General features: G+C 37.0%; 1 protein-coding gene across 2 annotated transcripts in view; it reads left to right on the forward strand.

Annotated features, from left to right (window-relative positions):
• The window catches only part of LOC140150544 (rap guanine nucleotide exchange factor 4-like), a 234827-nt gene that overhangs the window by 148219 nt on the left and 64971 nt on the right, over positions 1 to 21637 (forward strand). For both annotated transcript variants that reach the window (XM_072172576.1, XM_072172577.1), the window contains exons 7-9: positions 941 to 1003; positions 4889 to 5117; positions 6143 to 6326. In XM_072172576.1, the coding sequence (XP_072028677.1) occupies positions 941 to 1003; positions 4889 to 5117; positions 6143 to 6326 (476 nt within the window). The remainder of the gene's footprint in view (positions 1 to 940; positions 1004 to 4888; positions 5118 to 6142; positions 6327 to 21637) is intronic.

A 21637-nucleotide genomic window follows, 5' to 3' on the forward strand; every position in this document is an offset into this window, starting at 1 on the left:
CTTATAATGGAATGAAAGATGACGTTTGCAATTCTTGAACCTCTGCAATATTTGGTGGGAAACTATTGATTTTTTCCCTATTAGCTGTATTTTTTGTCTTGCCTGAAATATATATATGTTCAGAGAGAAACTTAGTGATCACTGGGGTGGTGTGTGTGTGTGTGTCCATGGGTAGAAGGTGGGTGTATGTGTGTGTTTAGGAAAGCATGTGAACAAGTTATCTTGAGAATGTGCTATGATGATGAAACATGGTAGGTGTTAGCATGACTAGTGTCTCAACCTGATTAGATTTTCAGTGTAAAATTATAGGAGGATCCTTTTATCTTTTATATATATATTTTTTTAACATGAATCAAAAATGCCTGTTTTTTGCTAATGTGACATATTTACCCCATCCCATAATTTCTAAGCTGATGAAAACTCAATTCTTGGGACTTTACATTAATATGTGATTTCCACAATTATTCTGCCAGAACAGATTTAAAATAATGTGTTTGCATGTAATTTCATCAAAACCATCAAACAAACGTATATCAGGACACATTGGCTGAAAAATGAAACTAATAAACTCAATTTCTACATTTTAGGGGGACTATTTATGGGTTGCACTTTTTGACTTGTAAGAGTACGTATTTTTCGCCATTCACTGCTATTCCTTTTCTCCGATCGGCACCAGCCGGATGAATCGACCTTCCTTGTACGCGCTATTAGCCAATCAAGGATCGTAGAGAATTTGATTGACAGTGACGTCAGATGCAAACTAGTCTTCTTATCTTTCATTATAATAGATGATTACCCAGGTTTCTGCTCTGGACGGGAGGGGGCGTAAGACCGTATCTCCACATTTCTTTTGTGCAAGGTCAATGGGATGTCATGGACAATTATGAGAAAGAGTACATGTTAATATTGTATTTGTGTGTTTTACCCATTTTCCATACAGACATCACCTAAAAGAACCAAAGAATGCCCTGAAACTATCCACCCTGCCTTACCCATAGTACAGGTAACCATACAGCTCACACATCTCATTAACAATAAGCACACTCCACACAATTTGTTTCCTGTGGGGCATGCATGTTTCATGTTTGGAAGCTATTTTACTGCATTTAATATCATTCATGGGGGTGATATGTTCATGCAAGAAATACGTAAAAATGTGCATTTCTAATACAGTTTGTATGAGATGTAGACAGTAATACATGTGTGACCCGCTCTAACCAGGAACAAGCAACATTTTTTACATTTCATGATTTGAATGCAAATGTAAGCACTAGACAATAAGCTTTAAAATGATACCAAAATTATATATGAACTACGCAAAAAAAGTTTCTTTATGGTTAGGAAATCTACCGACTATTAAAATCTAGCAACTAATTTTGTATGTATGCTAAATAATCGCATGCAGGGGATTGTCCTGCGTATTTTGACACCTCAATCACTACCCTACGACACTCCTGAGAAAAGATATGAATGTTTAAGTACCGAGAGGTCGACAAATAAAAATGGCAAAGAAGCCTATTCAATGGTTTTAGAGCTGATTCATTGATCCAAGATGGTTTCATTATTCCCGCCTTTTCAATTTGAATTTTCCTTGATGCGTGTTGGATAATCTGTTGCTTATTGTGCAGATGAATGATCAAAGACAAAGGTGAGTAGGTACTAAGAGATTTATGTTTCGAGAGATGGGTTTGGAAAAGGGATTCAAAACAGGTCATGATTACTGCAGCCATGACAGCTGCATTCCTGGAAGCAGAAGGAATTGAGACACTTGAGTGGCCCTCCAGAAGCCCTGATCTTAACCCCTTGGAGAAACTTTGGGATCAGCTCAAGAGACGAGTCAACAAGAAGATAAAGACAGATACATAACTGGTGGGATTGCGTCGCATTGTTATCAACGAGTGGAACAAGATTGAGCTTGTCAAAATGCACAGGACAATCACCCGCATGCAATTATTTAGCAAACGTACAAAATTAGTACTAGATTTTAATAGTGAGTAAATTTCCTAACCATAAAGAAACTTTTTTTGCGTAGTGTAGCATCAATAATTTTCAAGATATGGATCACTTTGTAAATGATACCTTTATATTTTTGCCAAATTGCTATTCTGACTAATGGGCCAATTAGTTTCCTGCAGGATGGAATAGGGATTATCATAGTTCAACTGTTATTTATTGATTAAATAAACCTCCTTTTAATAGACACTTTCAAGGATTTGAAAGTCCACTTAGTCCCACAGTCAAATACCATGAAATTAAGAATTCCAAAATTTTATTTTTTATGGGAATGTCATCTTTTAAAGGCCTATAATTCAAAACTGTGTCTGGTGATTTGTTCTGTGGTTTTAATGGAGCTGGTCACATATTAGAATCTATAGCATTTTTAAGTTCCATTTTTGGCCCCACACATATGTGGGGCTTATGTTATCATCCAGATGTTTGCCTGGTTGTTTGTTTGTTTGTTTGGCTGTCTGGCAGAAGCAAATTCATTAATCCACTCTGCAGCTCCAACGCAGTAACCGATCAACTTCATTATTATGTTTTCAGGGTTATTAGGAGTTAAGAAAACCTAATAATATCGATAATATTGATGAATGAGCTTATTTAGCATGATACCATAACATATCGGATTCGTCATACAAATATCGAACTCGCCGTTGGCTCGTCCGATATTTTTATGACTCATCCGATATGTTATGGTATCATGCTCAGCCATCCAATATTATATCAAACATGGTATGGGGATAGGATGTGGTAGCCTGAGGTGCTGTATAGTTTTGTGTCATGTTATTTGCATATTATGAATATTAATGAGCTTATTTGCATATTTTGCCTAAATTTTTATTTATCCACTCTGCGGCTTAAACGCAGTAACCGATCAATTTCACACTTGGTTTGGTGATTGGATATGGTGGCCTGGTGGGCTGTATAGTTTTGTGTCATGTTATTTGCATATTTATGAATATTAATGAATGAGCTTATTTGCATATTTTGCCTACATTTTCATTAATCCACTCTGCAGCTTAAACACAATAACCGATCAACTTCATTATTATGTTTTCAGGGTTATTAGGAGTTAAGAAAACCTATATGATAATATTGATGGCTTATTTGCATGATACCATAACATATCGGATTCTTCATACAAATATCGAACTCGCCGTTGGCTCGTCCGATATTTTTATGACTCATCCGATATGTTATGGTATCATGCTCAGCCATCCAATATTATATCAAACTTGGTTTGGTGATTGGATATGGTGGCCTGGTGTGTTGTATAGTTTTGTGTCATGTTATTTGCAAATTTATGAATATCAATGAGCTAATTTGCATATTATTTTTATTAACAAACCTTCATTATATACATACCTGTGTGTGTGCCACCTTAATTGCGAACCGCGTAACTCTAGTTTACATTTAACCTACTTGGGTTTTGAAGCATATTTTTCCATAACTCTTGACATTAAAAATGGAAGGGAAAAACAAAAATACACATTGCATTTTTTTTTATTTGTGGAACACCTACAGGAAACAAACGAGGGTCATTCAAAAAATTCTACCTCCAATTTTGTAGGCAGAATACGCAGACATTCTCATGTAAATGTTTTGTGTTTTTCATAAATCATATCATTATTAGGCATGAAAATTTTGAGCATTTTTGCTGATTTCAGCATTTTTGTTATTGTTTTCAGTGTTCTTCAGCCTATTTCTGAATCAAATTAACAGAAAATGGTAAAAAAAAACCCATGGTTTTCAGTGTTTGTTTTCTAGGCCAGTTTTCGTGCCTGCAATATACATGTGCCCTCATTTGTAGGTGACATTCCAATGAGTTTAAAAAAGCTATCCTTTACAGAACCAAAGTTATAAGAGCAGAGGTAGAACTTATTGAATGACCCTCAGATTTTATCCTTTGTGCCTTACATGCCATGTGGTCAAGCACAGGGAGTTGAACGATGGTAACTTGAAATAAGTTCTCTTGTATTGTTTTCAACAACATACAAATGTCATTTCTCTAAATTAAAAGTCAAAACTACCAGATTAAAAACAAGACAAATTGATTCTGTCAAGACTCTAAATGCCATGAGCAAATGTCAAAACTGTCTATAACACCAACTCATATAGTAGGCACACCTTTGTTTTTCCAAATTAAACATGAATAGGCAGATTGACTTCAAATATTCTAGGATAGATAGGGCCGTTAAAACTCTGCCAATTTTTTTTGGATCTAATTTGCATATTCATTATGATGATAATGAGCTTTTTTTTCAAATTTTTTTGTTTTCAAACAAAATATTTCTAATGCTTTATTTTCCCAAAAATATTTACTTTCAAATGTTCCTGTTAATTTGTTGGCTGTCTAATTTGTAAGTTTGTTATTATGATATTTAGCTGATTTATTTATTACTTTTTTTCCAAAAAAAATAAAAACATTTCAAATATATTTTTGTTAAAAAAAAATTAAATCACACATTTTTAACAACGCTCATCAAGATGGAGGCATTGTGGTCAACGCATTTTGAAACAAGATTATTATTATCATCACGATCTATCTGATATATTAATAATTTTAATAATAAAAGACCATTTATCAAACTTTCAGTGTCACAAGCTTATGAGTGCTTTACAAAATATATTATATACAAAACAAAAACACAGCTAGTAAAGATGGTATACAGTTTACTAGGATGATGAAATGGCAAAATTAACAGTCATAAAGTTACCATGCTAATAAGACAACATTCAAAGTATTGTTTGATATGCATACAAGTTTGTTGTTTTGTGTATTACCAAAACATTGCAGGAACATATTCCATAAAAATATAACACATGAGTTTGTTTATATCTGTCACCAAACCTTTAATCATGCACTACTCTCTCTCTGTTTACGTAGCATCCATCAGAGCGCCTCATCAAAGCAGGATTTGTCCTGCGTACCCTGGTCATGACGCGGTCACCTCAACTAATCCGTGATCGCAAGTACCAACTGACGACATATCGCCGGTGTCTTGTAGGAAGCGAGATGGTGGAATGGCTCATGCAACAGAGTCCACTAGTGCATTCTAGACAGCAGGCGGTAGGCATGTGGCAAGCATTGCTGGAGGAAGGTGTTATCACACATGGTAGGTTAACGTACTGTAAAACACTTTAATTTCGCAGCAACTTAATTTCGCGAATTGTCAATAAGCCACAATATAATAACTACAAATATGAAGTGAATGTATCTGTTTGTTTGTTTGTTTAAACGGTCGCTCCGTGTGGAGATACGCTTGGGTCCTGATGGGACCAGGCTCAAACAAAATGCACAAGCCAGGCTAAAAAGCCTATATAAGCATGCTGGCCTGTTTGGAAAGAGAAGTGAGAAACAGATTTGAAGACAAAGAACACGGGGTTTGATCTTTTTCCTTTGGGTCATGATTTATGTGCTATATATGGGATTTGGGTGTTATTTATTTATTTTTTATGTGCAATATTTTGGGTTTGGGAGTTATTTATTTATTTATTTGGTTCTGTTGCCTGATCTGCTTGTTTCCCCCATTTCTTTTTTCTTTAAGGACCCCAATGGAAATAAGCCTCAATTTTATTGAGGCTTTTGGGCTATCCTTGGTACTCGTCTGGTGTTTACTCCATAATCCATATATTTTGTAGCTATATCTAGTATTTCATGCAATTGACCACATCTTGTATGTATTTATAATGTATATTTTTTTTTATCATATGTGCTGTAATATTTTTATGTGAGTACTATATGAATGATGAATGAATGAATGAATGAACAAGGAAAAGAAGGCCACTCCTCTGTGAAAATATGGACTAAATATTATATCTGGTTAGAATGTAATAGGGAAGTAGATATCTGCGTATTATTTTGTGAGTTCTCCTCAAGGCTTTGTTGACGATATTTAGATAGCTTGTGATTTCCAAACGTACTTATCATACGCCCATGCATCTATTCAAAATCACTCTCATGTGACGGGATTTTGAATAGATGCACGGGCCTTTGATACGTACATTTGGAAATCGCAAGCTCTCTAGTGTCAACCTGTCAAAACTGGGAGTGAGCCTCTTGCTATCTTTGCATCAATTTCAGTTGACAGTCATACAGAATGCATGAACTAATTAGCATTGTACCCAATTGCCTTCTCAGTATGCAGGGAACAGCCTTTCAATGACAAGTACGTCTTCTACCGTTTTCGTGACGATGATATGGGTGTCGGTAGCTGTCCTACAACCACATCAAGAAAAGAAGCAGAGGACGAATTTCAGGAAACATTGGCCATGCTTTCGCAGCTTGGACCAGACGCCATGATGAGAATGATCCTGAGAAAACCGTAAGGATAATTTAGGCTTTGATCTTAAGGACAAAATACAAAACAAAAAAGTCTGATTCCGGTAGCAGGTCTGAAAAGTGCAGTTTTTTAATACAATAAACTGCAATGAGCAATGCATTTTTTTAAAAAATAACACAGAAAAACGCAAGCAAACAACACCATTGGTATCTTTGTAACATTCATTCCATTCAAATTGGAGTGTGTATATGTAGTGCATGTACTGCAGTGTATTAGGCCACAAAAAAATTGTTTTGTTGCCCTCAACCGACCGACCGTAAATCCTAAAAAATCAGGGTCAGCATTTTTATGCCTCCACCGCGAGGCATACTGTTTTTGCAATGTCCGTGCTTCCGTCCTTCCGTGCTTCCGAGCTTCCGTCCGGACGCTATATCTCGGCATGCATGGGCGGATTGACTTCAGATTTTCAGGATAGGTGGGTCATGGTCAAAAACTCTGGCTACTTTTTTTTGGGTGAGGTTCAAGGTCATATACTGAGGTTAAAGGTCATTTGAGGTCAGGGGGCCCATTTTCCTTATTTACCTCTTTTCTCAGAGACTAGGGGTCGCACGTTCCTCAAACTTGGTGGGTGGGTGCATCTTGACCCCAGGCAGAACGAGTTTGTATTGGTTAGTGGGTCAAGGTCACCCAGGGGTCATCTGAGGTCAAATGAGCAAAAACTGTTGTATGGCCATGATACTTGGTACATACAATCAACATTTAGAGCCAAATTTTTGGAAGGTCATTTTGGGGTCATCTGGGGTCACCCAGGGTCATCTGAGGTCAAATTAGTAAAACTGTCGTATGGGCATGAAACTTGGTGGGTACAGTCAACATTTAGAGCGAAATTTTGAAGGTCATTTTGAGGTCATCCAGGGGTCATCTGAGGTCAAATTAGTAAAATTAGCATATGGGCATGAAACTTGGTGGGTACAGTCAACATTTAGAGCCAAATTTTTGGGAGGTCATATTGGGGTCATCCAGGGGTCATCTGAGGTCAAATTAGTAAAAACTGTCATACGTGCATGAAACTTGGTGGGTACAGTCAACATTTAGAGCCAAATATTTGGAAGGTCATTTTGGGGTCATCCAGGGTCACCCAGAGATTATCTGCAATTGATAAAAACTGCTTTGTATCAACTGTTGAGTGACGCTATATCTCGGGCATGCATGGGCGGATTGACTTCAGATTTTCAGGATAGGTGGGGTCATGGTCAAAAACTCTGGCTACTTTTTTTTTTGGGTGAGGTTCAAGGTCATATACTGAGGTTAAAGGTCATTTGAGGTCAGGGGGCCCATTTTCCTTATTTACCTCTTTTCTCAGAGACTAGGGGTCGCACGTTCCTCAAACTTGGTGGGTGGGTGCATCTTGACCCCAGGCAGAACGAGTTTGTATTGGTTAGTGGGTCAAGGTCACCCAGGGGTCATCTGAGGTCAAATGAGCAAAAACTGTTGTATGGCCATGATACTTGGTACATACAATCAACATTTAGAGCCAAATTTTGGAAGGTCATTTTGGGGTCATCTGGGGTCACCCAGGGTCATCTGAGGTCAAATTAGTAAAACTGTCGTATGGGCATGAAACTTGGTGGGTACAGTCAACATTTAGAGCGAAATTTTTGAAGGTCATTTTGAGGTCATCCAGGGGTCATCTGAGGTCAAATTAGTAAAAATTAGCATATGGGCATGAAACTTGGTGGGTACAGTCAACATTTAGAGCCAAATTTTTGGGAGGTCATATTGGGGTCATCCAGGGGTCATCTGAGGTCAAATTAGTAAAAACTGTCATACGTGCATGAAACTTGGTGGGTACAGTCAACATTTAGAGCCAAATATTTGGAAGGTCATTTTGGGGTCATCCAGGGTCACCCAGAGATTATCTGCAATTGATAAAAACTGCTTTGTATCAACTGTTGAGTGCCCCATCGCTCCCTTTGGTGGAGGCATCACGGTCGACGCTGTGCGTCGAAAACCGCGACATCCGAGAACCGCGGTCCATCTAGTTTGTTTTTTTTAAATGATGATTTTTACAGATTTGTTCAAAAAATCAATGTTTTTCACTTGAAATTAATATTTTATTGAAAGACTAGTCTTTAATTGATGTCTAACAGGTATCCAGAAGTCAAAATTGTCAAATGTCCCCCAATTGAAGAAGCATTATTTAATATTTGAGGGATTTTTAAAAACTGAAGGTTTAAAAAAAAATAATAATAATAATCCCGACCGTCCGACCCAACTTTCCCATTTTCCCACTTGAGGGCAACACAACAATTTTTTTTTTTTTGGCCTTATTAAAGGTTGTAGGCTTGAAGCAGTGAATGAGCTAATGGAAAATTATAACCAAGCGCTCATTGCTCCCAGGGATTGTGCTTTTCCAGAAGTTATTTACATCCTGAAACTTTTGCTTTTTGAGCCCGATTTCAAGCTTAGAATTTTTATTTTTATTATTCATATTTCCCAGAAAAAAAATCAGTTTTCGTCAGAATTGTTCCCATTTGTTTATTTGATCTATATATTTATTTTTATATCCTTTCTCTGAGATTTCGATGGCCTGTCAGTGATTTATTAAAGATGGAAATTGCTTCCTGGTTGAACTGCTGATCAGGAACAATTATTTTTAGCCTGTTTCTTTTCTTTCCTTTTTTGTGGCTTTAATGATTTATTGGATGATAGAAATAATCCATTGGCCATCTGGTTATTCAGCGTATTACACAAGTGGATGTCCTTCTTTCATCATTCTAATGAGTTTTCTTGTCTTGCTATATGAGCTCATATGTAATGTGCATTACTGTCTACACTCCAGCTAATAATCATGGTATGTGGGCATGGTCAGGTAGCTTAACAAAATAGGGGGGACAGCCAGAACAAACGTACCAAATTATTTTTGGTACTTTAGGCCGTATGTATTGAATCTGGAAGGGGTGCCCAAAAATCGGAGAACTCGGTAGACCAATAGGGGGCATTTTTCAAAATGGCCGCCAAAATACTGTTTAATGGCCTATTGTGGGGTAATACAGTCACTTACAGTCATGATCCACAGCCTCATCCCCTCACTTTTCTCAACAACAAAAAAATAGATATTTATACCACTGGAAACCTCTGGCTACATGTTTATCTACACAAATCTACACCCCTGTGTGGGAAGTCTTTCATAGGGGGTGTATGGGTTTCAACTGGGATAACCCATTGCCTTCTCATCTGTGGACAGACAGTGGAATTAAGCAACCATGCAATATTTTATTTACTCATGCAGATGGGTTACTAGTAGCACATTCATGAATCATATGTGACCCGTTCTGACAAAACCAGGAACAAGTCGCATTTTTGACATTTCATGATTTGTATAAAAATGTAAGCACTAGAAATAGAAGTCATGATGTATATTATTTGTGTCACACTTTGTGGTTCTCCCTGTATTATGCTTAAACAAAGGTAAGAAAATTTATACAACTTAGTTTAAGGGATCTGGAATGAGCGTTTTGAGCGTTTCGACAGTATTTTGTGTGGGACATGAGAGCACATCAGAGATGTCGAATTGCATTCTGAATACGAAGAATGTCTTTCTGATATCAAATAATTTTCATTTTTGAAATTCACGATATAATACAAATTTTATGACAAATTATTAAAATTTGATATTTTCACATTTTTGATATATAACAGTCCTCGAAGTAAATTTTATAAATCTAATGATATATTTTAAAATGTATGTAGTTTGAAAAGCCGACGATCAATTGAAAATTTTGACCTTTCATATTAAAGATATGGATTTTTTTCCCAAAAAGACCTAATTTTTTTTGGTGTTTTGGGGAAAAAATTCATATCTTCAATACGAAAGGTCAAAATTTTCAATTCATCGTCGGCTTTTCATCCCACCTACATACACTTTAAGTATAAATCATTAGATTTATAAAGTTTACTTCGAGTACTGTTAAATATCAAAAATATCAATTTTTAATCATTTGCCATAAAATGTGTATTAAATTGCGAATTTCAAAAAATCAAAATTATTTGATATCAGAAGGACATTCTTCGTATTCAGAATGCAATTCAATATGTCTGATGTGCTCTAATGTCCTACAATAAATACTGTCCAAACGCTCATACCTCATCCCTTATATGTGCAAAAAAACAAACTTCACAGATCTAACAATACATTACAGTGGGATTCATGTGTCCATTTGCTGCCTGACAATAAAAGTATATACTTTTATAATATTATACTATTAAAGGAAGTTAAATAATAAAGATGTTAGAATAGACACTTATTCTCTCTCCTTACACCCGTAAGACAACTATATTACATTTTGCATGAAAAACAATAACATTTTGATGAAATGGCCAGGTACACTTATTAATACCAAGTCGACAATAATGCTCAATTATCTTCAATGCTAGAGTGTGGCATATATACACGGTGTCCCTGAATGATCTATCAGGGTCGGATCCAGACATTTTCAATGGAGGGCGGGTGCTGAGCCACCGCTGCCGTGGCAGTTCGGCGCCCACACAGTCAGGCGCCGCTCTGCAAAATATAGGGTGGGGGCACCGGGTGCACCCCCCTAAATCCACCCCTGTCTATAATGTTTTGAATTAAAAACATCGGTAGATGTTTTGCCACAAGTTTAAAAAATAACGGTTAGTTCATGAAAAAGAAGAAGTGAAATTGAGCAAAACACGACGAGGTTTATTTGCCCGTAAGAGAGCTCTATTGTTCCGCTATTGTATCCGCTATTGTACCCACTATTGTATTCTATTCATAAAAGCTACTGCAAGAATCGCGGCAATCCCTGATATTGCTGGTGTCTACCGAAGGCGTTTCGCATTTATTAACATTCAAAATGATCCGATACTCTTACATTTATAGACTTATTACCGCTTTTTATATCATATTCAGAAATTGCAATTATGAAAACTACAAACTTTGAAAGTGAAATATATTTACCATCGAAAATATATCACACTTAAATTCTATAGAATCTATAGATACCCAACCCAGAAGTGCCCAGTCTAAATTTTTGAGTGAACACGATAATGCGATTGATTTTCTTACACATAAAATACGGCCAATTCAGAGAGAAAATCTTGTTTCACGTATAGGGCCAGCTAAGGGCCTACTATAGACATTTTCTTTTTGTTGGCTGGCCGCTGAGCTACATCTTTTTACTAATTATAGATACGTCAAAACGTGTTCCCATGTTGAAAGTGTACAAGCTATTTCTACTTGCTTTAGAGAGAGCACAATTGAATGAAGACGATTTATTTATGCCAGGATTTCATTTAATATAACTATTTTTTATTTTAATAATACCCCATACCTAACAAGAACATAAGGAAATATTGTAAAGGCCATAAATATACGCACTCATGCATAGGGAGACAAACATGATAAAGTTAATCTGTTCTTTTCATTCTCGTTCATTAACCTTTGGAACATTTCACATGCATGATGTTTGCATCAATCCTTCTCGGCAATCTAGGGCCATAGGCCTATAGTAATTTAAATTGTGAAACCGTAGAACGATCTGTTGGTTGGCATAGATATTGAATAAAATTGAATCCCATCACATCAATTCAAAGCTACACCCTTTTTTGAAATACTGGTTACCACTGGCTTAAAATGAATTGACAATAACTTGAAATTTGGACATTTTGAGATAAATCCATATCATGGGTAATGTGAGGCCGCTCTTTTCATTGGTGACATCCTCAAATCACCACCATGCCACCAAATAATGAAAAGTAATTGAACAAAGTGGTGTTGTTCAACGATGTTTTAATATAAAATTATACACTGACGTTTCGTACAAAAGTACTTTATCAAAGTGAGCAAAATAGAGAAAAAAGAAAAAAAGAAAGGAGGAAAGAGAGAAAGGAAGGAAAAAGAAATGAGAAGAAAGAAATGAAGAAAGGAAAAAGGAAAGGAAAGAATGAAAGTAGGCCTATGAAAGAAAGAAAGAAAATAAGAAAGAAAAAAGAGGAAGAAAGAAAGAAAGAAGGAGAGAAAGAAAGGAAGGAAGAAAGAAAGAATGAAAGAAAGGAAAAAAGCAAGGAAGGAAAATGAAAAGAGAAGAAAGAAATAAAGAAAAGAAAAAGAACTAAAAAGGAAAGGAATAATGAAAGTAGGCCTATGATAGAAAGAAAGAAAAAACGAAAGAAAGGAGGTAAGAAAGAAAGAGAGAAAGAAAGAAGGGGAGAAAGAAAGAAAGAGAGAAAGAAAGAAAGAGAGAAAGAAATTAATACAAAAAACTGCTATAATGGAGAGAATGAAGATCTACCAAATGGGCAGGGCGTGACCAAAAGGAAATTAAAGTTTAAATGCAGAAAATTGGACATTAAGTCCGATGCTATCAGGGCCAGCAAGGGTGCCGTAATTGCATATAGTATGTATATGAATGGATGAAATAAATTGATTGATTGATTGTATGTTGTTCCTTCAACCAACGCTAGTGATCTGAACCTGAGGTTTGGAGAAGGCAAGTGACTTTAAGATCAGACGGAATATGGGGAATCTCGTTGTAGTGGCGCGTGATGGGAGTGTCGCGGTTGTTTTTGCTCACTTTGATAAAGTACTTTTGTACGAAAGTCAGTGTATAATTTTATATTAAAACATCGTTGAACAACACCATTTTGTTCAATTACTTTTCACTTTTTACCATGCGATGTTACGTGGGACTCTTAATTTTTTTCTGCACCAAATAATGAGATTTATATATTTTCTAAGACATTTGATCTGTTTAATAATTTATTTTATTCAAAAAGAAAAACGTCAAGTGTTCAAACTTTAAAGCTCTTTTTCTCGAAACAGCGATTTTAATTTCAAGTTAGATCATTTTACCAAATTAGGGCCGAATTAGGCTGTTTAGCTTAATCATGCAGGGGTGTGATTTTTCCGGATTTTTCCGGATTTCCGGATTTTTGGGATTAAAAAAAAATTCCGGATTTTCAAATTTTTTTTTTGTCGCTTTTGGAGTGGCCCTGGACCAAGAGCTAAATGCTTAACAGAGATGTCACATTTCCGGAATTTTCAGTTTCCGGATATGAGAAAATCTCCAATTTTAAAATGAAAATTCCTTAGAACCCTGACTGGATGATTTATAGACACACTGTACTGTGCAAAAATGGTGATGCAATTTCTCATGTGTATGTGAATGATATGATACTGGAAGTATGTATTCACAGATAATAAATGTTTTCTCATTTTTGCATTTTTACCCCATGAAATTGCATCTCCAGTCGTGCTCAAGTGTGTAAAACCCCTCTGGCTTTGGCGGGCTTCGCCCCCTCAACCCCCACCGGGGCGTTGCCCCTGGACCCCACCAGGGGCCCTTAAGCGGGCCCCTGGACCCCCGGCCGCAACAGGCGAGAGCTCCGCTCGCTGCGCTCGCTCCGCTTCGCAATTTCATTGCCTTGGGGTTTTTTTCAAAAAGCACCAATCACACCCCTGATCATGTGAAGTGACCTCTTGAAATGATATCACACTGATCAGACTGATCTTTATGTTATTACAGTGAGTAGGCCCACATACAAAGTTCAACAAAAAGTGAACGATGTTATAGCTTAGAGGGCTAACAAACCAACACCGCCAAATTCGACTGACGTGTGTACAACGTGGGAAGCTATGAGGAAATTGAACACTCGTTGTCTGATCATGCATGTGTTTATGGTTATGGATAACGGTTACTTAGCAGCTCTCGTTCTGCTTGGGTTTATTGAATACACTCTATATATAGTCATCAATATGTCGTTTCCAGTCCCTCGCTGAACTATTGGGTTCAGCTATTAATTTTTTTAATAATTCTTACCCCATGCAGCTGATTGGGGTGGTTACGGGTCGTCAAAACCACTAACCGCAAAATGAGGATATCGAACTAGTTTGCCCCGCAGGGCTAAAAAGAACCACAAACCACGAACTAGTTTGCCAACTAGTTTGCCCTCGAAGCTTCAAAAAACAAACCACTCATCCCGAAATATAATATGGATATCCAACTAGTTTGCCCCGCAGGGCTACAAAGAACCATTAACCGCGAAATATGGATATCCAACTAGTTCGCCTCGCATGACTACAAAGAACCCACTTACTGCGCAATATACCACAAAAAAGAATTAATATCTACCAAAAAACGTTTCAAAACGTAAAAAGGGGCCAAAGTTTAAAAATCTTTCCTGTGTGGCTTTTCACCCTTTTTAAAACTTGGTCCCATTTATGAAAGTTTCTAAAGACCCATATGAAGTCATCTTTAGGCTACTTGTTTGTTTTCTTAGTTGTCATTGTTCATTTTGTAGAGTAAATGAATTAATGTTCGTGCGTGATTGAAGTTTTTCCGTAAAGACGTTATAATGTATTTTGATTTAAGCAAAAGTAGCAAATACTCACTTTGTTAAATTCTTCATCGTCTTGTGCGATTCTGCGCCTCATGTACAGATGTAGGGCCTATCAGGGGCGGATTTAGAGGGGGGCGCACGCCCCCTCTATTTTTTGCAGAGCGGCGCCTGACATCATGTTATAGTAGTGCTCGGTGCATGTATTTTTGCAGGTTGGCGCCGAGCCGCCGCGGCAGTGGCGGTTGCTCGGCGCCCCCTCTATTGAAAATTCCTGGATCTGCCCCTGCCTATATGCAAGTTGACAGACAGTCAATTTGCTAAGTATATATAATACTCTACTACTCTCTATGAACACGCAATATAATAAAACATAAACCTTCAAATGATTTTGATAATACATAGCCTATGCTTTTGAACAGTCTTAAACCTAATTGTAGAAATTACTACTATACTGAATGGGACCAAGTTTAAAAAGGGTGAAAAGCCACACAGGAAAAATTTTTTAAACTTTGGCCCCTTTTTACGTTTTGAAACGTTTTTTGGTAGATTCAAATATGTGCAATACATTGGCACATGTGTCATCTACTTATTCTATTATTTTCATTGAAATAGCTTGATTTGTTTTGATGTGACATCGATATTGTTGAAAATGGATGAAAACTGAACGTGTGTATAGCTCAAAGGCCAATATGGATTCTTTCTCACCAATGTCCAGCCATACTGTGCAATATATTGGTAGGAAATACACCAAATTGGACACAGATGTAGTACTAAAAATGGTGAATAATGCTTTTGTGATTTTGAGCACAATTGTAACCCTGTGAGAATAAGAGGATATGACTTGCTCAAGGAAACCTGGCTGCAAATGTTATCTTCACCAATAATAAGAATTCACCACTAATATCACATGATGAAACTCACACACTACTATAATTATTGTCAAACCTGCCATCAAATAAAGAAAAGTAATAGGTCATTCAAGCATAACATATCCTTTATTCCATACAAGGATTGCTTCGTAACATCATAAATAATCAATAGATATCAACTATTTAGTGGACATAAGAACAGCACACAACAAAAATCCCTGCATGGCTTTTTCCAAATTAACAAAATGGTTAGTAAAGTTGACAGATTTTCAAAATATTTTGTCAAATGACTTTTTACACAATATTCTGTAACTTCTATTAGAAAAGTCCAATATTTAAAATAAAAAAATCATAAGAAAGCTAAATATATGCAGAACCTACAATTTAAAAAACTTCAAATTCAAAGCAATAAATTAATCCACAATAGCAATTCTCTTCATACTTCAAAATTCAACTTTACTGGTATAGATCATTCTGAATGTGTGATACTACAACCAATCACAGACACTGGCAACAGCTCCTGCATTAATATATATCATGTTACACATATTTAATGCAGTGTATTAAATTGAATGCAGTGTCCACTGCATAGTCTATTACATATTAAAATTGCCAGAAATTGATTGGTTGAATATGTTTTGATGTGCACGCATGATTGGTATTTTTATCAAAACTGTGAAACAATCTATTTTCCTCCTGATTCTGATGGCATTTCTATTTTAGGTCCTTAATTTAAGGTGGAATAATATGGGGTAAAATTTTAAAAACACACTCTTAAAACATACTTATCAATAAATAAGAATAAAAAAATAAGGATAAAAAATAAGAATAAAAAATCAATAAAAATGAATAGATTCCTCTTCAGAGGGGGACTTTCTCTTCAATTTTACAAGGTTCCTCTTAAAAAATTGTAAATTGAATGAGGGGTTAAAGGTCAAATAAAAGCTTTATACTTGTCAGAAATATAACAAATAAGCATAAAAAGTATACTTCTATATTTCTGGCAAGTATTAATCTCTTATTTGACATTTGACCCCTTTTTACCATTTTTTGAAGAGAACCCCTGTAAAATTGAAGAGAAACCTTGTAAGTCCCCCTTTGAAGAGGAATCTATTCATTTTGATAAGTTTGTTTTAAGAGTGCAGTTCTATGATCTGTATATTTCATATGCTCAGCAGATCCACTTGAGTAAGAAGGATGTTAACCCACACACTATGACCCTCAACATCTCTCTCACTCACATGGAACTGGTTTGTATATTGAATGAGTTAAAAACAAACCAATGTTACATAACATTGGTCTATCAGTATAGGTATGAGGAGCAGTCAATAAGTTTGTAGAACAAGATACTTGAAAGTGGAAAGCGCTTTGGTACATGTGCACATATGAAAGGCGCTGTATAAATACCAACATTTATTTATAAGAGTAGCAGCCAAATTCTTTCTATCTCACTCTTGAACATGGTCAATGCAAACCTTAATGCGCCTGTCTGAATTTGTCTTGAAACCTTCTATGTCAACAAAATGGAAGACTTCTGATTGCTCCATGAGCTGCTCTTCAGTGAAGGCTCACCATTATTGATCACCAGCCTGGACCACATGGTGGTTACTTTAGTTCAAACTGAGAATAGGGTACAGAGTCTAATCCAAGAACATTCCAACTCCTGCCAACAACCTTTTTCACTTAAAAATTATTAAAATTGTATGTTATATAGATGAGTTGACTTCTGACGTCATTGCCTGGCAGTATGCGGCTACTATGCGCACACATCACCACAGTTTCCATTCTTTTTTGTCTGGCAGTATGCGCGTGCATCATATTTTGTTCAAGGCCCATGCTTTTAAAACTCCCACCACATCACAATAGAGGCCCTGCATGAAATTATTGATTGGCTCCAAACAAAGGATTTGAGCCGGTGTCCTTCACCGTAGTTATGGCGGTTGTCATCAACCTATTTGATCGTAGTGCAGGGTTATGTGTGTGAGACGAACTGTCACGGTAGATTGCAATCATGCTTTTGTTGAATGCATTTGAGTAGTCCGCCATATTTACGGGATGATACGTCACATAGTAGTAAGTAAGTAAAGGAGTCGATCCTGTATAAACAGTGATCGGAGTGCCCATCTCTCTTTCATTGGCGATTGGGCCAGACTCCTCCATGTAATGTTGCTATAGGGGGATCGCTACACCTCCTCTACAGCGAGTCTGTTACCTTCCCAGCATTTAAGAATGCCGGTACCCATTTAAACACCTGGGTGGAGAGGAGTAATCAAGATAAAGTGCCTTATTCAAGGGCACAACACGATGGTGTCGCCGGGGCTCGAACCCGCAACCTTTCGATTATGAGTCAGTGCCCGTTCCGCTAGGCCACCGTGCTCCCATACGTCACCGTACGTCACATGCAAGGCCTCTATAAGGCTATTGAACAGTGTGGTGGTTGTGGTGGTTGTATGCAGTTTGTTCATGCATATCGATATACCAGTCCCTTGCCTTTGTTGATAAACATTGAGGTCAACTCATCTATACCTATCTTCATAGGGGTGGGAGATCCTGGAGATTCCACTAAATGGACTCATAATTCCAGTGATTAATGTATGTATTACTACCTTTAGCTAATTATTGATTAAATTGTCTCTGGGTCCTCATTCTAAGTGTATAGGGATGTAGACCTGATTCTGTTAACTGGTATCAATTTTGTGCATGAAGGATCTGGGACTCCCATCTAGATGACACTCTAGAATGGATTTGTGTTGAAAACAACTCCATGAGAGATTTCATCTTTTTTGTTTGGTTCTTTATCAATGCCTTTGTATCCGCATGCATGTCAGTAGGGGTGAAGTCAGCAGGTGTTTTGAGGGACCATTATGCTGCTATTGAATATTAAGGACTTTATCAACATTCACATCAACTTTGCATTGATCAATTTCTGTTGGTTTTTTTACTTTTGTCTGGAACAAATTGTATGATGACCCTGTGCTCAATGTTGGTATTACCTGTGAATTGAAGGAGGTAGGCCTACTCTGCAGTGTGTCCTGCCCAGATAGAGTGCTGCAAAAATCTACTCTTTTGCAATTAAGGTTTGAATGAATAAGCTTTCAAATGATACCAAATGCATTACCCTGCGACAAAGTAAAATACCATGTTCTACAAACTTATGACAGACCGCCCCTTGTACTAGCCTTAAGTGTACTAATTATTCTAGAGTTGAACATGTTCAACATCCCCTTATAAGCAGGGTCCAAAGGTTTTTGTGGTGCAAAATCATGTGACACAACACAAAATTTTCCTTTCTAGCAAAATTTAAGTCTTCTGTGCAATTCAATATGATATGTGAATGCAAATGGTCATTTTGTTCGTCTGTACTGAAATGTCAGTGTTGTTTGAAGTGACACGGTAGTGTCAACCATTTGCTATTCTGTCTCCTATCTGTGTTGCTTAATATGTTTGTGTATTTAACATGTATTATTACTGAATATTTGGAGTATCGCAATTGGGTATTAGAATAATTTAACCTAGAATGATGTTTGTGATCGGCAGGGTGTGAAGTCTTGTAGGGAGAGCTGTATTTTAAATTGTTTGTTGTCTTTAAGTATCTATACATATCTCGCAGAAATAATTTGGCATCAAAAATTAGAAACTGCCAATGATTTAAAACGCAGCATCCGCTGATGCAGAGCTGTGTTGTTTGTCACCATCTTTACACACAGGTAGGAATGCTGTACTGGCTACTGCTGGTATTGTGTTCATACCATTGACTTCCTTTATGGGACCATAATACACATGCATTCAGTTAGGGACCATTCACAAACACTTGTAAGGGGGGCCTGATGCAAAAAGGGGGGCTGAAATTTTTTGACCCTTCTAAGGGGAGGGGCTGAAAACAATGACCACAAATTTTCCTGGGAAAATTGAGTTTATATGCTTTTCTATGGGGTTGACCCATAATTTTCATATCAAAAGGGGGACCCCGAAATTTTTTTTTTGCATCAGGCCCCCCCTAACAAGTGTTTGTGAACGGTCCCTTACTGAGTTTCTTAAGAGACTTTGAGGTACCCAGGTATAGGTGCATTATTTAATATATTCAAATAATATGGTTGCATGTGAAGACACTTTGAGGCATTATTTATGTTGGAAAAGCACACAGGTGCATTTAATAGTTGGGGATTTGTAGTAGGGGTGAAAATAGTGATTCTGTGACAAAATCACAGAGAATAAGATTTGAAAGCGGTTGTACTTTGAAACATGGGGAATCATTTAACCTGTGGGGGGCACTCATATACCATTATGTGTTGTCATTTCTCAAGCAGCCCCTTAGATTCCCAACCTTAAATACCGACCTTCATTGAGTGAAAAAAATGAACCCTTATCACTGACCTTGGAGCAAAAATTGGAACCCTTTTCACTGATCAACTGAAAATATACACCCTTTTCACTGATAAAATATAGTAGGCCTAATACACTGGCTCTTGTACGGGCTTTAATATTTTTTGCTGTGTATGTAAAATACCAGTCGGAACACGGCGTCTGACAAAACATGAAAATCACTACCCTTAACACCACCTTGTAGGCCAAGTGGCTAAAAAGGCTACCCTATCAGTTTGCAAAAAGCTTTTAAGTTTCTACCCTTATCGCGGCCTGCCATGCCACAGACTGTAAACCCTACCCTTTTCTGTGTTTTTCTGCTTGAGGATGACTTCCAAGTTTGATTTGAGTGGCCCCGGGGTCATTTAAAGAGTATGCAACCTTGTCAAATGGTAGGAAACTCCAGATAGAGAGAGGGTGCTTTTTAAAATGGTCCCAAGCCTAATAACTGTCCAAAATTGACACAATTTGTGTGATTTCAATATCATAATTTTGTTTATTTTGTTACTACATATCCTATATGATATGGTGCATAATTTCATATTTTGACATATTTTTTCTCCTTCCTGATTTTTCTATGCATACGTGCATGTTTGCCGCCAAACGCGGGCACACACAATATTGTTCACCTTCCGCCATGGATATTCCTACAACCAAGGACCTTCCGCTGTTTCAAACTGCTGCAATAGACCGCAAATGCATGCAAAATGCATTTGAACGAAACTTGGTAAAAACTACAGACCATATGTGTAAAAAATATTGTGAGCAGTTGATTGCTAAAATTCCATTTTGTATCACAGACACATGATTAGGGGATGAAAACACCATACACGCATCCTCATAGCAATACACAATGTCTGTGATTGCTGGCAAACAGGGGTGTGTGTGTTTAACTGCCCCATATATGTGTGCAATTGGCTGTTTTTTCTGCGCATTTCCTCACAATTTGCTATTTTTCTTCTGCACAAATCATTTGTCCCTGCTTATGAGCTACATATTTTTGTATTTTTAGGGTAAATTGCAATACAGCTGTTAAAAGCTATTGTAAAGCATGCTGCAGATATGGTGGCTTCTTTTTAAATCTGTACTAACACTGCACACTTATTTTGATGCTCGCACTACACTCTATCTTTTCTTTGTGATATTACAATATTGATTGTATCATTGTGGATGTTGAGTGCAGAATATCAAGTCTGACATACATCTGTGAACCTAACTGTCTAGCATTGGGGTGTCAATTACATTCTCATATGGCCTTCCCTCCTGTGGCCAAGCAATGTCTCACCAACCTCAAGTCCAGGGTTTGATTCCTGGGCTGTGAGGCAGGATCACTTTTTCCCCACTTTTAAAAATATATATTACAGTAGTGAAACTGTTGAACCCCAATCCAGTATCATTAGTATGTGAATTTGACCTGACGGAACTTTGACCCCGTTTACACAGAGAGAAGTCGACTTCAATTGCGGCATCGAATTCAGATTGCGACTAAAGATTAGCATAAATTATTTCTTAACGGGTGTTTACAGTAGTGTAGTCGACTTAAAAACAAATTGTGAATTGACTTTTATGCCTTCACGTGCTCATGCTTCAAATAACCATTATGAAGTCGACTTCTAATTACGTGTTCATATTGCAAAACGAGTTTGAAACTTTGAATTAAAATGCAAAACTTCGAAGTCAGTTATGACAACCCTGTTTACATACAAATAGTCCAAAGTGATAAAGTCACTTCAGGCTCTGTGTAAATTTGGTGACCTC

The sequence above is a fragment of the Amphiura filiformis genome, chromosome 4 (genome assembly GCF_039555335.1).
Source record: "Amphiura filiformis chromosome 4, Afil_fr2py, whole genome shotgun sequence".
Taxonomy (NCBI): domain Eukaryota; kingdom Metazoa; phylum Echinodermata; class Ophiuroidea; order Amphilepidida; family Amphiuridae; genus Amphiura; species Amphiura filiformis.